At 37.0% G+C, this 16,674-nt stretch overlaps 1 protein-coding gene across 5 annotated transcripts in view; it reads right to left on the bottom strand.

Annotated features, from left to right (window-relative positions):
* The window catches only part of LOC131791920 (LIM homeobox transcription factor 1-beta), a 29,490-nt gene extending 16,589 nt beyond the window's left edge, over positions 1-12,901 (bottom strand). The window contains exon 1 of one of the 5 annotated variants that reach the window (XM_059109315.2): positions 12,880-12,901. In XM_059109315.2, the coding sequence (XP_058965298.1) occupies positions 12,880-12,886 (7 nt within the window). In that variant the 5' untranslated portion in view covers positions 12,887-12,901. The other 4 variants (XM_066164947.1, XM_059109309.2, XM_059109327.2 and 1 more) reach the window with 4 other exon arrangements.
* Between the last annotated feature and the right edge of the window lie 3,773 nt (positions 12,902-16,674).

The following is a 16,674-nucleotide window of genomic DNA, read 5'->3' as shown; positions in this document are numbered from 1 at the left end:
TCGTGTTTCGCATTTAATTCCGTTCTTGTTTCCTCAATAAGCTCGGGAAAATTCGTCTTGTTTCCCTGTGCTGACAGCAGTTTTCATCATAGTTCTGTCCGCAATTTTCAGTGCGATGTGGTTTAGTATATTTGCAAAATTCGCTCGTAAAAGTTTAAATCATATAAAATTGTATTCTTCGCGAATGAGGCAGAATTCAACGAGCGTTCAAATTTAATGATTTTCGTTTAAGCAGTAAAGTCATTTTGATAGCTTATATAGAAAAGCATGCGGTCAATGTATTTTGACTTTGTCCGAAACGAAACATATGTGTCCAAAATATAAACTCCATCTGCTTCAAAGATCCAATTCGAGCTTTTCTACCCGGTATTGTAGGAACAAATTCAGATATTTTCAAAGATGGCAAAATTCTTGAAACCTTAAACTTAAAGTGAGCCTAAATGCACAGTTAGTCCACATCACAGGTGTTCTAAGGTCAAGTAAAACTAATCTGAGGTTGTGTTCTAATAAAACCCATATGTAGGTATTTTGGTTGCACAGTGATTCTGTATACTATGTTTTGATTCATATAAGCTCCAAAGCTTTTAAATGAATCTGCTTTGGATTTTCTTTCGTATTTCCTCACAAAACTCGAGTTTGAAATGACTCTTACCATGCGCTAAAGTCTTGTGCATGCCTCAAGGCTTGTATTGGTAATATAGGGCTTCTTCCCTTCCTTTCAACACAGTGTATTCTTCGTTACCACAAATATGTCGCTTTGAAAGCCAGCTTTCTTTCAAAATCAAAGGAATCAATTCGCACAATTTCACGTTTCTGTGGGTTCTTTCAACAGCAGCCACAAAGCTAGACGAAAATTTAATAAGTGCTCACCTGAATTCATTTTTCAAATGAATCTGTAGTTATTTGTGGTGTACTTGTACTCATCCATTTATTTACGGATATTGAATGCCGTGAAGACTGAGAAAGCTGGAAAAAGTCCCTTAATACTCTAGAGGATCATATGTTGGCGTAAAAAATAAAGAACCTTTTTTCCTTTGTTTAAATTGAAATTCACTTTTCTCATATCAGTGATATATTTTAATCTAAGCCCCTCGCAGCGTTACTTAGCCCGGCTGTGTCAAAGATAAAAAGTTAAGAATTTCAACGGTTCTTTCGCTCCATCTCACGTCCAATTTTATCCCTTACAAAACATAGAAAACGGTAAAAAAATATTACCAGGTGTATACCTAAAAAACTCCTTAAACTTAAGCCATCTTCTCAAACAGATTTCGCCACAGTTATAAATTGTTTACTTTTTAGTTGCAATCTGCTCGATTGACTCCTCAGAACGGATAACTTTCCTTAAGGATCTCAGATCCTCTGAGAAGCTGCGAGAAAAGTTGTTTAGTGCATTGTATCGATAAAGTTTTTTTATTAAGACAAAGCGAAATTTTTTTGCGAGTTGACAGCTTCGCTCGACGAGTTGTAAATGAATGTAAGCAGGGGGACATCTGCAGATTGCTTCGCAGATTGAAACAAAAAAAAAAAAATGGATCGTTCTCTGCGAGGAAATTGTATGTCGGTGTTCCATATTTCAGTATCTCCTTGATTAAACGTCCTTGGAACAGAGGGTTTCATTTCTGATATTTTTCGGTTTTTATCGTAGATAGGACCGAAGTTGGTGAAGGTTTCTGGCGAACACTAAATAGCCCGGCGAAAGTGGCACAGCAGTTTAGCATTTGTTTTCGGTTTAACGACATAAACTAATTACTTTCTTGTTATGAGGACGTAAGGGGAATAAAGGTTAGGTCGAGCTCTTTATAAATGCACCGGTCTTGGTACAGTTGTGTTGAAGGTGGCAAAACGAACTGATCAACAATGCAAAAAGTGCCTTGAAATCATACTGACAAATTGGACTCATTAAGTTGGCGTGTGATGCCAACTCGGTGACTTTCTCTGTCATATTCAATGGTAAATTTGTCTGCCTCCCAATAGTTGTCATGAGCAATTGTAACAAGAAATATTTTCCTTTTACAACGCAAGTTTACACTTGGTAAAGGAAAACCTCCTAACGCCTTCAATTTAGGCATCAGAAAGCAGTTCTGGTCGAATTAAAACGATCTCACACCGATGGGAAACCGGGTGCACCTCGAAGGTTACAGCATCAACAAAACCTCTTAATTCACAAATTATTTAAATGATGATCTTGGTCGCGGTATTCCTTTCGCCGGAATATCGCTGATTTGAGTTGCTCTTGTCACGTAAACTACGAATGGATAATTCTATCCCAAACTAATCTTGGTGCTAAATCATAAACAGCGTAAACACAGAATGAATAACCTCAGTATTACGTTTACAAATGACAACAAGCAGATCAAACCGTACCTAGTACTGGGGAACCCGCATTCATGTTTCGCGCTCGAGGCAGATTTTCCGGAGTGCTAAAAGATTTGTGTACTGAACACAGTTTCTAGTTTTGAGCGTATTGAGTCAATAGACTCACCGGATCTTAGCTTCCAGTTCCCCAAAGCTCAGCCATTCATATCCTTATTATGAGGCGGGCCCAAGATCTGCCAACATCCACAATTGTATTGCTTGAATATTCATCACCTCAATTTGCTTTAGTCTTTGTCGCGTCTCGACACATCGCTATATGTTCCTTGTTGCATGTCTACCTTGACTTATTAAATGCCACTGAGTTATTCAAAATGTAGTACCAAGCACGGCAAGCAGGTCTCGTATCTTGCCCAACTAGTAAATAATTCACAGCAAGCAGTAAATTCGAACATTGCAGGAGCATGCATAACGGTCGCATGTTAATAGATCGTACGGGTGGGTATATTTGAGGAGCTATATGGTGCCGGAGCTGGAGCCAGTGGGAGTAAAAAAATCGACTGTGGATTTGTTGAAACTCGGTATTTTAAAACTGAACCAAGGATAACTCCTGAGATTTTACCAAGCTCTTACTATATTTCATTTTCAGTTCTATCGTTCAGTCGTGTCTCCATGATGCAAGTTTGATACAAGATGCCCGATTTGTGCGTGTTTTTTTTCTTGAATCATTATGCATAAGTTTTATCGCTTTGTGTGTGTTGTAGAGTCAAATTTGAAATCACTGAAATTCCTCCCTCTTCAAAACGGTACTTCTTTCGGCACAGGGAGCGACCATTTTAACCTCTCAGCTCTGTTATCATGTATATCTAATTTGTGTGGAAATTTTGGCGCGCTTTTCCACAAGCCTGAGCAAATGAAGCAAAAATCTGACCCAACACAAATTATACCTCATAAACATCAACCAATGCATCTAAATTTCTGTTTTTGAAATAATATATTTTACCAAAAAGTTGCGGATATAATGTATTTCTCATAATGGGTGTAGTCATGATACCAATCAGAAAAATTCATTAAACGAGAAATATGGTTAAAATCGCCCTTGCTTCCAAAAATAAGGTAAAATATTTGTGCGCTAAAACGTTCACGCGCCGCTCGCCTTAAAACTCGTTTGTTGCTGTAACTTCGAAATTAGCATTAAACACACGCTTTGCTCTGTAAATACGACATGTCAGGCGGCGAACACAAGGTAGCTTTTGACAGGGCGGTCCGCCACGAGTGTGGGCGAAGTTGACAGCCAGTCAAACTTGTCAAACTTTCAAAGAAAACCGAAAAAGCAAACATTGAATGTAAATTTTTCAGTGTGTGAAAAGAACTTTCGGATGTTTGTATTGCTGGATAATCACCACACACCGAGTGACAGCTCAGGCCTTTATATGGATTAAATTATTCGAGCTCTGCAGTTGTACAAAGTAAACAGTACATAAATTGCAAGGAAGCGCCGTGCACTTTTCACAAGCTACCGGAAAGTTTGTTTACGAGCTAGCTATTTTAGGCGCCGCTTATGCGAATATTTTAATAGTTAAGTGGGTCGCTGACACGAGTTGTCAGAACCAGAAGAGATGCCTTAAATAATAATTGACATGCCCCATTTTAATTCTCGTTTAAAATCAAATGCTGTCAATTTTGAGGCTACCAGAAGGTAATTGTAACCCACAAAAAACGCCCAGTTTTTGCATCGCTTCTTCTTTCAAGATCTTTCATTTATTTGCAGCCTGTCAGCAAGATAAACCGCTTACTTCAGTCGTGCGACTAACAATAAACTGAATTAACAATTTCCTTCAAAGATCTAAAGTACCTGAACTATTTCCTCTTCCAAACAGTTGTGTTTGAAAAAAAAGCGTGAAAGTGTGAAAGGTGAATTTGAAGTGACTTTAAAATGAATGCAAAGTTCTGTTGTTGTCGTTACCTTTCTTCTACCGAGAGCATCTCACAATCAACACGCTGAACCATTAAAGTCATCAGCTGAACACGGTGATGAAATTTAGTCAGGTTCATCATTTTCCTACGGAAACAGCCTTTCACACGAAACCGTTACGCGCTAACCAGACAAGACAATTCGCAAACATTGTGAGTTTCCTTTCTTTTCAAAAAGAGTTTTGGTTACCACGTCAAACGCGAGTGACATTCACTTCTAATATTCATTCGACTTATTCAAATTAGTGGAGCAAACATTACTGAGATGAGAAGTAGGCCACTGAAAGCATTTCAGCCCGAGTAGTTTTTCGTTCGCTAGTTGAAAGAGCTGTTGATTGCCTTAAGCGAGGAAAACGTCATTGAATTGTTCTCGATACAGGGTTGAACCCCCCCTAAAAGTGTTATGGCACACTGAGCATTTAGAAGGCGAGAATCCTTTCCTTAGCAGGTAGGCGGTTTTATTTCAAGAACACGTGTGAATCCGCTCCCAAACTTGATGTTTTCGGAGTCCGAAATCCTCACCCCTTGAAGCAACATAATACGTATAGAAGGCTTATTGCTAACTTCCCAGTAAAACTATAACATAGAAAACGCGTTGCCTTTTCATTTTCTTAAACGCTATTACTATTACCATAAAAATAATTCCACGGTTTCCAAGCTACATGCTTGTTAAGCCTACCGAAGATTTCTCACTCAGTAATCGAGAACAGCGAGTGTTAAGAAAGCCTATATACATCTAAGAAATTGAGACTTCTTGAGGATAATTTCTACATTTCAAACATCTTTTTTCTGTTTCTGAAATTAAGAAACTAGATATCATAAACGCTGAAGGCACTGTTTTCAGTTAACAAAGATGATCCCGCGTAGTTTAGAGTGCTGATCATGGCAGGCTAAACCAAATGTGAGTGATACTTGTGATAAATCAGTCTAGCTCAGTGCACTGAGATAGACTTAACAGTCTGAGCAATTCTAAACTAAGTGGTAAAACACGTCTTTAACTGGCTAGAAGGAATTGGTTGAATGAACACCTACCAGAGGTTTTCAGGATTTCGTAATTCACAAGAGAAGTAAACATCGATGTACTGATATGAAACCGCCATTTCGTATTTTTTCGGTAAGAACTTAAATAGACAGTAGTTAACAGCGATACTTACGATTGACCGAATATCCTTTCATCTGAGCATGTAAGACGAGAAAAAGCTTTTGAAATTCACAGATAAATGGTTGCTTTGGATGACAAATTGGAACCTTGTATTGAGTTTCAACTGAATAAATTTGTGTAATACAAAATACCTTAAAAACCAAGGAAAGTCGTGATCGACTGTTACCAACACAGTCCCCGAAGAGCTTGGTTAGGAATCAATTATTGGTTTCACCATATTTTTGTACTAAGTCATATACCTTCTGAGGGGAAAAAGTTTTTCGTTTTAGAAGTTTACTCTTTATTTTTTCGTTTATTTGATGTACTGGAGAATACCAATTCGTAATAGGCACATTCAACACAAAAATATCTTTCAAAATATTATTCATGCAATGTCAGTAAAATACAGATGTGTCAGTCGAAGACATGTTGTCTTGAGGACAAGTAAACGCTTGTTTTACTCTTGTAATGGCATACAGCGTTCATGTAAAATTTTGTAATTCCTGTGGTAGAGTTTAAGAGGCATGTTTTCGTTTCTATGTAAAGCTTGAAGAGGTCGCTTGGTGAAAGGTTTAGTGAAAACAGTATTGATTCTCGCGACATTAGGCAGATCAGCTCTACAATTTTCGCTGATTTCCAATGAAGGATATACTGTAAATGTGGCCGTAAGGCTTCGTAAAAGTTATTAGATGGAGGCTAATTTCAGTTAGTATTTGAAGACGGTGTGATATCTGAAACCTCATATTTTAACTAAATGGGAAATAGCTACTGATTTCTTCGACTGTTGACTCTGTTCACGATATTACTGAACTTCAAGGACAAGCATTTTTAAAAGATTTTCTTTTCTCGATGATCTGTGATAACTTATTAATATGGCTTGTATAAAACAAAGCCACGAGATCGAAAACTGTACTTTTTAAACGTTCTTTCATCTTCTACTCCCTTCAGTGCTCTATCTATGTACTTCGCTGAATATTTGTAAAAGACATAACATCAATTAGTCTTGGAATGAAAACAGACCACAGACTACAAAAGATATATTTTTACATGGCTTCATTAATTCAACGCGCGTTTAATATTAAAAAAGATCACTCAAATCGTGTGTCGTACACCAGGTGAACATTCAAAAGGTTTTAACGTATGGAATAGGATTCAGTGATGGATTTCCTCGTTGGAAAAGTCGAACTTCGAGTGGAACAGTGATACAAGTTTCAACTCATCAACATGCAGTTTGAGATCTCTTACAATTTGGAACAAAGTTGATAAGCAAGACGTGTTTCTAATGTAACAAATCCTAGAGGTGCTGTTGTTCACTGGTGACTGAACTTAATTGGCGGTTGTGGAAACAACAGGCATTTTAACAAGAGAAGTTTCTATTTTCCGGAATACAAGAAAGTGTTGTGTAGTTTTGCATTTCTCTGATAATCTAGTTACCTAGTATAAGGAGTAAGTTGCCACCATTTAAAGCAGAACACAATATGACTGATTACTTTCAAAGAAAAGTGTGAAAAAAAGAATATTGAAGCACAGGTGTTTGAATGAATTTTAGGTGTGTTTTTATTCCTACCGTTTTAAATCCTTGACTCTTTCTGCACGCGTAGGGAATTATTCTAGGAAAAAAATATTACATTTTCTGAAGTGCTTGTTTTTTTCAACTAAAGACACTTTAGAGTACAACATAAGCTGTTCAACCCGCTTGGTTAGAAAGAAATCTATGTTATTGTCAACCAGCATTTTCGCACCTGAATGCTAATTAATAATGTATTCTTTTTCAAGGCGTCATTTCTTCAAACAAAACTTGTAGGGAGGAAGTTGAACCAGCTTCGCTTCAACGTTCCTTGTAGTTTTAAAATATACCTCATCAGATCTTGTCCCTGGCCAATGTACATATCTGACCAATAATTGTGAAATCAACAGTTTAAATTTCGTCTGAAAATCAGAATTTGTTTTAATCAATAAAAGCTAAAAACTGTCTTACTGGTTACTTGCTTATCATTATTGAAAAATCTAAATCGTAAAAAATCGAAACGTTATTCTGCTTGTTATTGTTTTTGTTTTTCTTAAATAAGGACAAACCAAAGTGACTAGGCTCATCAAACGATGATAATTTACAAACATTCACACACAGCAGTCAGTTTAAATGAAGTATCATATGCTGGAGGTAAGACAAGACGAGACGTTTCGCTGAAGAGACATTTTCCCCTAAAATGACTTATACTCTTATGGTTAAATTTCCAAATATTAACGATGATAATGCGCTGGTAGTCAAACAAAATAATAATAACAATGATAACAAAAATGATGATGGTTTTTAAAAGTTGTACTGCCGTGTGTCCAGAGCAACTCAAATCCTGACACACAAGTTTTACTTTCTATCCCTGCTTGCAACGTCTAAAATTACCTCGAAGTTACGAGTTGTAGATTGAAGCTCCACGGATAAACTAGGAAGAAAACAAGAGGCTTTTAATTAAGTCTATTCATAGGTACTCTGATTATATTGCATTGAGATGTTCGTCCGAAGCCTCCATTATGTCACAAAGTCAAAGCTGAGAAGGACTAAATTGAACAAATAACTCCAGTTTGAGTAACAATTAGGATTTTTTTTCTTTTTAAAAAGCTACCATGTTAAGACATTTAATCTTGGAATCAGTTGAGAGGGGAAAAGTTCGAAAGTAAAATACAGGGAAGAAGTGTGATCCAATGATATCTGTCACTATTCATAAACGACTTGTCACCTGAAAAGCAATAGAACATAGCAATTTCAACATTTTGATCAACTCTTCTCTGAGTCGCTTCCTGGCTGCTAATAACATCCACTTCCGTTTTACTAACGAGCAATAACAATCGTTGAAGAACGGTGATGGAAAAAAAACTTGGTATATGTTTTGTAGGTCAACTATTTTGTGGGTAAAGCAACAGCTGGTCGAGAGAAATTTAAAAGCAGAACATTTCAAATTAAATGTGACTCGTGCCAATTCATGTTGAACCAGATATGTCAGTTTAAATGGTAAATTTTTCATACGACAAAAAAAAAAAATTCTTTTGTTTCGATAATGGTTGATGAATATTTGTGTCCTTTGTAAGAAAGCCATATTTTAAAGTTTACATTTTTTGATGCTATCGCCCAAGTCACATTTTTCCCAGAAGAGTTTTGTCTATCTTTCAGTACAAGAGTTCGCCGCCATTTCTCCGTTGAGTAACATCTCTTCGCTATATTCCTTCCAGGTGTCCATGAAACCTGTCGTTCCTGGAGATGTCAGCAGTCATCACTTTCGTTGCAGATGGATAATCGCTAAAATGACAGCCTGAACAACCTTTTTTTTTTAGCACTTGTCTGAAGAAATACCCCATATGATTTTTATCACTGGTTTATTTAATTTTCAGGAAATAATTTTCGATATAACGCAACCGCAGAGCCAATATTGCGTTCATATTTGAAAATGAAACCTTTTTCGTGTGGTTCAAATTGCTGCAGAGTAAATTCCCTCTCTGGTTGCACCTGTCTTAGCTTTCAAAGTGACTAGCTCGAGACAAAAGTTTACAAATGATTGCAATACCAGTTAACGAATAAAAATTAACGCATTCTTGTTCCGCCTCTCACCTAATTTCTATGAGGTTTGAGATGAAATTTTTGAACAAAAGTTTTCGTTAAACGTCCATGTTTTTAGTTCATTTATTGTAGCGCGTCTTGAATGCACCGAACTGTAAGAGTGAAAGAAGACCACTAATTCCTCTACGAATTAATTACAGCTAAATTATTTCTCTGTGTTTTCAGCTCCATATTTTAAAATTCAAAACGAATAAATTGTACTTTCAGGTTATTTTAAAAGATAAAGTTTTAATTTTCCATTATCTTTAAAATTGCAATCTACCAATAGTTACGAAAAATAGTGGTCTAACACTCAGTTACAGGGTTTTTTCGCGGTGCTTTGCTTTTGCAGAGTCCCTTTGCTCCACGAGGGATCTGCAAAGCAATTTCATTTTTTCTCCGAATTACCAAAGCTTTATTTCATACAGTTTGACACAAATTCCCGCAGGTCCAAACTACTGACCACCTGTTCCAAACTGAGCAATCCATCTTTGCAAATTGGTGTGGGAAAACATGAAACAATTTGGAAACTGACAGATAGAATTTTGATAAATAAATTTCTAGAGAGTTGAGTTGTCTTCTGACATTTTAAACAATGACTCGATAGTAATAGATCCTTTATAGAAAACAAAAGATTTCTGTAAAATATGCGTTCTGAGTCCATTTTGAGTTATAAAAAATCATATAAGTTAGAGATTTTCGCCTAGAGAGCCTAACAGTCATAAGAGGAAAAGCCAGTTCTAAGCTTCTAGAAACAAAGACTTTGTTTAATATTATAACCATTTAATTAACCAATTAGATAATTAAACTAAATGTTTTGTTTTAAGATAATTAATAGGATAGACCTGCATTGTTGTGTCTTAGCAAAACGTTTCGTAACGTTTCTAGTTGTCACTTGTTGCCTTAGTTTGTTTTGGATGTTGCATTTTCTTTCACGTGAATGTCAAATATAAGAATCAATTTCTTCACGTTTTCAAAAAGTTCGGAAGAAAACTCATAAGTGATAAGACAAATAAAAAAAATACTGCATCGTTGATAAGAAAATCGGATTATTCTAAGATTTCAATGCTATGAACTTTTTCCTCGCTTGCTTTTGGGTTTCATAAGATAGATTATCAATGTCATTATTATCAAATTCTAATATTATGTCGCTCTTGAAACTTGTCTTGAAAAATTATCAGACAGAGCAGAGATGAAGGTTTGAAGTTCAGTTTTTGTTTACATGTTGCGAAATCCAATTGCGTAATCGCTTACCGGCTTGACCCTCGTGTTTCGGCCTTGCTGAATGATTCGGTCATGCATAAATTATCTTAAAGTTTTTTTCCCTCGGTGAATTATGATAACTACATCCTCACGTGTGAATACAATTTTTTTTCGATCAACTCTTCGGAGTAAAATCCATAAGAAACAATGTTCTTCGTAGTAGCTCTGAGATGCTCTTCAGTAAACAACCCAGTTATCGACTCTTAAGTCACCAAACTCAAGAGGCTTCTCAAGTTCAATAACATTTTCAATGGGTCGTTGCAGTGAAAATATCAAAACAATTTTTCGGAGCTTAATAAGAAAATCAGAAGTGAGACAAGGGCCTTTTGGCCAAGGCCGAAAGTCAAAGAAAACAATTGTTTCATCGCTCGTCTTCTTTTGAAGTCATTGTTGCAATTGTTTGCAGCTTTCTATCGCCAGGGGCTCGGAGCGGCATACGAAAGACCCGTGGAAGAATAGAGGAGCGGCACTCACAAAAAAAAGATCTTTAATAATTTTGCGTAATCGAAATGTTTATTCTAAACATGATGGGACGAGATAAACGCAAATTGGACGCAACCCATTCGTAAAATTGCTCGTCTATATTTGAAAACTCTTGATTTTCACCATGAAACAAATTGTTTGTACTATTTTACTTCCGTGTCGGTCACTGCAGATAGAATTAACTTATGTAAATAACCTATTTAAAGCATTTCTCTGTGCGGCGGTTAAATCAAAAGGATTTTATAGTTACTTTTCAAAGTTATTTATCTTTCTGTTTGACGCTGTTATCGATAAAGTCAAGAAAATAACGAGTTTGTAATGTTCTACTTTACACGATTATCTCGCCCCTGTTTGTTACTGCAAGCTGGGATAAAGAAAATTGTTTATCTAACCTCGCAACTACACGAGTTTTTGTTTGCGATTCAAATTTAATCAACTACTTTGATAAAGTGATGAAGAAAAATTATACCGAGTTGTTTTGACGCCGTGATTGCAGTACTAGAGGGCGAATTATTCCCAGCGTATTCAGTGGTCGTAAAGCTAATCTGAAGAAGCCTATTATCCTTGATAACATAATTAAAATTCAGGCCATTGATAAGATTTGTTTATATGTTCCGTTCAAAATAAACCTCCTGTCTGCCTTGTGAATGAGACAGAATGTGCCGACAGTCGGTACGAGATAGCGGCATTCTTTTAAGCTTCAAGTGGGGTCGTTTTAAAGGAGCTCTGTGCTCTCTTTTACTCAAGAGACATTTCCAAGAAACCACCCTGACGACTGACATCGAATAAGGCCGACTCTCGCAACAAGTCGCAGCTTATTTAGACACGTTTTTCAGCCATGAGGTTAAAGATGACTTTCTGGCTACGATAATTAGATAATTATAGGTTCGTGTGATCAAAGGATAGCGGCTTGCCTTGTTCTATGGTGTATTATTGTTTTTATTCAATCGTAAGCAGTGACAGGCACCGGTGGGTTTTGTAGTCGCCCACAAAACATGTCGGTATGGGGTCGCTCATTAGGGACCCCTCCGCAGAATGCCAGCTTCTGCTCTGAGGGCGTGTTCAAACGATAATTTCATCGACTCTCACATGGAGACAAATTTTGAAATTCTTAGCATCTGATCAAGAAACTCTTGCTGGTTCTTAACTGTTTTGGGCTTATGAATGTGGTTTAATTTGTTAAATGTCACAAACTGCTGTATCCCTGGCTCGTAAGTTTGGTTTATTGATCAAATTATACCTAGTGTAGTCTTAAAATAACCGATAGAAGAATAGTTTCAGTATTATTCACTTCAACATGTGTCTCGCTATTCTCTTCCTCGCTTTTGAAAGTCAGGAAAAAAACATTTTTTAACAGTCTTCTATCCGGTGCTAAGAGCTTTGAAGCTGTTAGGTTTAAACTCTGGTAATCGAAAGCCTTATGTCAGAAGTCTCAGTCGTTTCTCCGAGCATTATACTTCAGACACCGAATCACTTCCCTCACTTGAACAGGCTATTTCACTCACATACGTTAATTGAGAGCTACTTCAATGCGACTAAAAAAGCTGGAATAAGCATATATTTGTTTTAGTGCGAGCACTTTTAGATCACTATTTCGTCACCGAGTGTGTTAGAGAGATCAGTGTACTCAAGCAGCTGGCCTTTCAAAAGTTCCCAAGAACTCTAATTTTACCTTCGGATGGTGTTATTAAGTGTCTTTTAAGATCCAAAACAGGAAGGACTTTTCTTTCAATAGAACTCTTAGGAGAGGGATACGAACTTTTAAAACAAATTTTCGAAAAGCTGAAATATACTAAAGTAGACCGCAAACCGTTTATGTTCGGACAGAGCAGGCACGACGTAAACCATTGCAGACTCACGAGCTGTAACTTAAATCAACTTGTACTTGAACCTGATAGAATTAAGTTTTAAGAGCAGTTGAAGTTTATTTCGAATTTGAAGCCGCTGTCGCCGTTATTGTTATGAAAGCACAAGGTAATAAAACCTCTATCTTTCGCTTGTGTTCGCCTTTGAGCCCATGCGAAATTCATGCAATAATTGCGTTCCTTGAGGTAAAATAATACTAACATTTGTACTCATTTGATTATATATTTTATGAAAGTCTTGTTCAAGTTACCTGCCATATTTTCCTTTGGCAAACTGTTCCAGTCCTGGGTTAATCATCCAGCTGCCACGAACAGAAAATCGATTTCCAAAAAATGTTTAGCTATAGACTAGGCTTGCAGAAATCATGTGATCCAGTTATGGAAATTGAAATAAAGTTATCGTTATCTTTTAAGCTGTTGATATAGCATGTCTTCATTTAGGAACCAACAATAGGAGATATACTATGCTTCCAAAGAGTATCATGCTTTGGAAAAAAGGAACACTCGAGTCAGAAACTATAACACAAAGCGAAATATTACTGTGTGGAAAATTAATTAGTGAGCTGTTTACAGACACTAAGGCACTTTTGTTAAGATTACAAATGTAACGAAAAGAAGCCACGCTTTTTGGTTTCTGTCAGAAGATTGAACAGGGGGAATTGACGCCAAATAAAAAAACAATTATAAACCGGGAAACAAGGAGAATTAAAGCCACAAAGCAAACCAGTAAATTCGCCCTACCTGTAGGTACAGCTGACGAGAACTCATTTGAGCTGTGGAGTACTTTTATTGCAGCAGACATTTGCTGATCTTTACTCCTTGAAGGTTCACTTTTATGACATGAATTAAAGTAAAGAGAGATCATGTGAGTGCTCGTGATGCGCGCTAAAATGCTTGTTTTACTGCAGCTAAGAATAAGGTGCGTATATTCTGCCATTAAAATTATGCAACAACAACCTAAATCACTTTGCCTAAAAAACACCTGAAGACTGCATGGATTAACGTTTCAGCGCGGTTACATACGAGTTCAAGAAATTTTGATTATGAGCCTGGATTGTTCAGGCAATGTAAGTGGAGGGCAGTTAGAATGAAGAAAACCCTCTGTTGCACAAATATGAATCATCGAATCTCCGGCCACAAGGGAAGAAAAGGAAGATTTCATGAACTCAAAGACTTCAAAACGGATCATTTCCATAAGAGTTTACACATTGAGTTTCTGAACGAAATTGACTGAAAGTAACGTAACTAGTAGAAGGGAATGTAGAATCATGAATTGCCTAAGTCCCGAATTTTTTCCCCTAAAGCACTGTGGTTTTCATCTCTATCAAGTGGTCACCTCTATTGAGCGGTCGGTGGTCACCCTGCACCTTGTCATAACGGCTTGTTTGTATTGTTCTCCACCTGAACAATCACACAGAGCGGAACCACTCAAATAAAACTAAGAATAAACAATCAAATAAATTTTCATTCATTTTTATCTCTTGAAATCAAAGTAAGTATTATTTTTAAGTGACTTTTTGTCCATTAAGAGGTCAGTTATGGCGTTAAATTCAATGCATTGTCTAATCGTTTTTCACAAAACCCGTATTCTGTGGAGCCTGCGTATTAAGCGGTCACCCCGTTTGACTGTACATACGAGGTACTGCCTCAAAGGTTATGTTGTTTAAAAAATGCGTTCTGCCCAAAGATTTAGTGTCTACTTTGCGATAACGACTTTAATTTACGCAGGTTTTCCGCAAACAATGTCCGAATACGATGTTAGACTTCATTTAAATGTATTGGACTATGCGCTGTCGGTGTTTGATCGAGTTATTCCATCATCAGAACGCGCCATTTTGTTTAAAATATATTCAATAACAATTTCATCTTCTAAAATAAAAAGATCAAAAAGGAATGAGTACAGAGTCCTCAGGTTAAACAGCCAGTCTTCTGTCGGAACGTAATCCGGTTTTCGAAAGTCACTGTGACAGAAAACAACAACTGCCAGACATGGTGAGTTTCACTCACTGCAAATTCAAGCGCTTCTACTAGCTAACCCCCAAGCAGCCCCTCAATAATATTAACGCTGCGACACGAGCGTTTCTTAGCTCGCAAAGAAATCCGAGTTCGTTAGTAAACCGAACCGGCGATAGGTATGCTATGGGGTCTGGCACTAAGTGCTAAACCGCCGGCTAACCCCTCCTCAGCTCGTCCCAAATCTTACTGCAAGGGGATGAACGCGCTTCCTGCTCGAGGTCCTGCTCGCAGGGTACTTCTTACTCCACCAGCCAACAGGTCTTCCACGTCAGTAAATCTTCTTTATATCCTTCTGATTATACTAAAAACAAACGTAGATCTGTAAAAAAAGCCTAAAGTTAAAAGGTGATTTCAAACTTCGTGCTCTGAAAGAAATTTTGAGAAGTATCCTAGTGTAATATAAAGTTAAAACAATCCCCTTGATAATACGATAATAAAAGAAAAAGCTCTACTCTTTAACGTAGATTCCTAAATTCTATACATAGCTACTCAAATGGCTCCTTACATGAGTTTCGTAGCGTTTCGTCTGATTATTTTTTTCTTTTTCTGCTTTTCATTTCTTCAATTCTCAACAAATAAACTGCTCGAGTCTAGCTTCATTATCATGGACTGTGCTAAGAGCGCTTGGCTAATCAATAAAATAGGATAAGCACTGGCACATCCATATCATAGAACTGTCTTTATTTAAATCGGATTGGAGTGGAATTAGAATTTGGGTGTTGCTTCTTACGGATACAGAAAATGAAGGCAAGAAACGACAAGAAACTCGATCCATTGTTATGTCTAAATGTATGACGTCAAGTTCGATCCCCGACAATTTTATGGGGAAATGCTAAAAGTATTTTGATAACTTTACACCCTTAATTTCTAGACAAATCTTTCACTCTTTTATCCTTGACTGGATAAAATACATATATGTTTATGTTAATCGAAGGCATTCTAAGATTTCCACTTACAGATGGACTCTAGGATATGGATAATGATTCATACTGTTGTTAACTCAGAGAGAGAGAGTAGAAACTCTCACCTGGTGCATGTGCGCTAAAGCCTAGTAACAACGTAACCGAAAATGTCCAGCCCAGTCGCGTCGCGTTCCAGGACCGATGAAAACTATATCTCTGCTCCTAAAGCCCTAAGGTCAACTAAGAGGATTTCTTCTTCGAAAAAACAAAGAACAAGGGTAAACAAGGAGACCTATACCAAATCTGCACGATAGAACAATATATATTTAGAAATGCACTCCATGTTGCAGTGCTTCTGTTCAGTAATACATAACACATAACATCAAAACGAGGTAAGAACAAAGAAGTGGCACATGAGGCACAGCCGAGTGTGTCATTGATTTTCTTAACACATTTTGAGGTCTTCTCTGATGTATTACTGTACAGATCCACGACAACATGGAATGTATTTGTTTTATTTAAGAAAGAAGCAAAATGTGACGTCATATAAGCCTCTGTCCTCCCATAAACCGTAAGAATCGATTAAAACTCGCGTATAATTCAACTTATCATACAACTATTCATAGAAGTACTAAATCATGTCTAACATACTAAATGATTCATTCTAATCCATTCAAATAAAATCAAAAGACTCTTAGTCTTTCTACTGTGTGGCCCCGCTTTTCCTATGGAAAGCGGTGGCCCCAATATTTGGTTAAAAATGACTTATTTTCATAGGGAGACAAACTTCAGTTCTTCCAATGTCGATGCTGTCAAACTTCGTTTTTCCCTTGGATGGATCAGGGTGTTTCGTGGGATGGTACATCAGAAGCTTGTTCCCTTTGATTCAAGAACGTTTGTACATGTACACCTAAACAAAACAAAAAAAGCTGTCTCCTGACAAACTTCTATAAACTAGATAATAGTCGGTTTATTGGTTAACCCTTTAACTTCCACGATCTAATGAAAGCTCTCCTTTCTGTCGGCCATACAATTCTTATCATGTTAGTTGTGAGAATTTGATATTGGGCCAACCAATAATCTCCTTTCTTCTCATTACTTGGGTGCATGTGGGTGCTTATTTCACCT

This window comes from Pocillopora verrucosa, chromosome 4, assembly GCF_036669915.1.
Source record: "Pocillopora verrucosa isolate sample1 chromosome 4, ASM3666991v2, whole genome shotgun sequence".
Taxonomy (NCBI): domain Eukaryota; kingdom Metazoa; phylum Cnidaria; class Anthozoa; order Scleractinia; family Pocilloporidae; genus Pocillopora; species Pocillopora verrucosa.
Note: the sequence above shows the minus strand (reverse complement) of the source record. Positions and strands in the feature narration are given on the sequence as shown.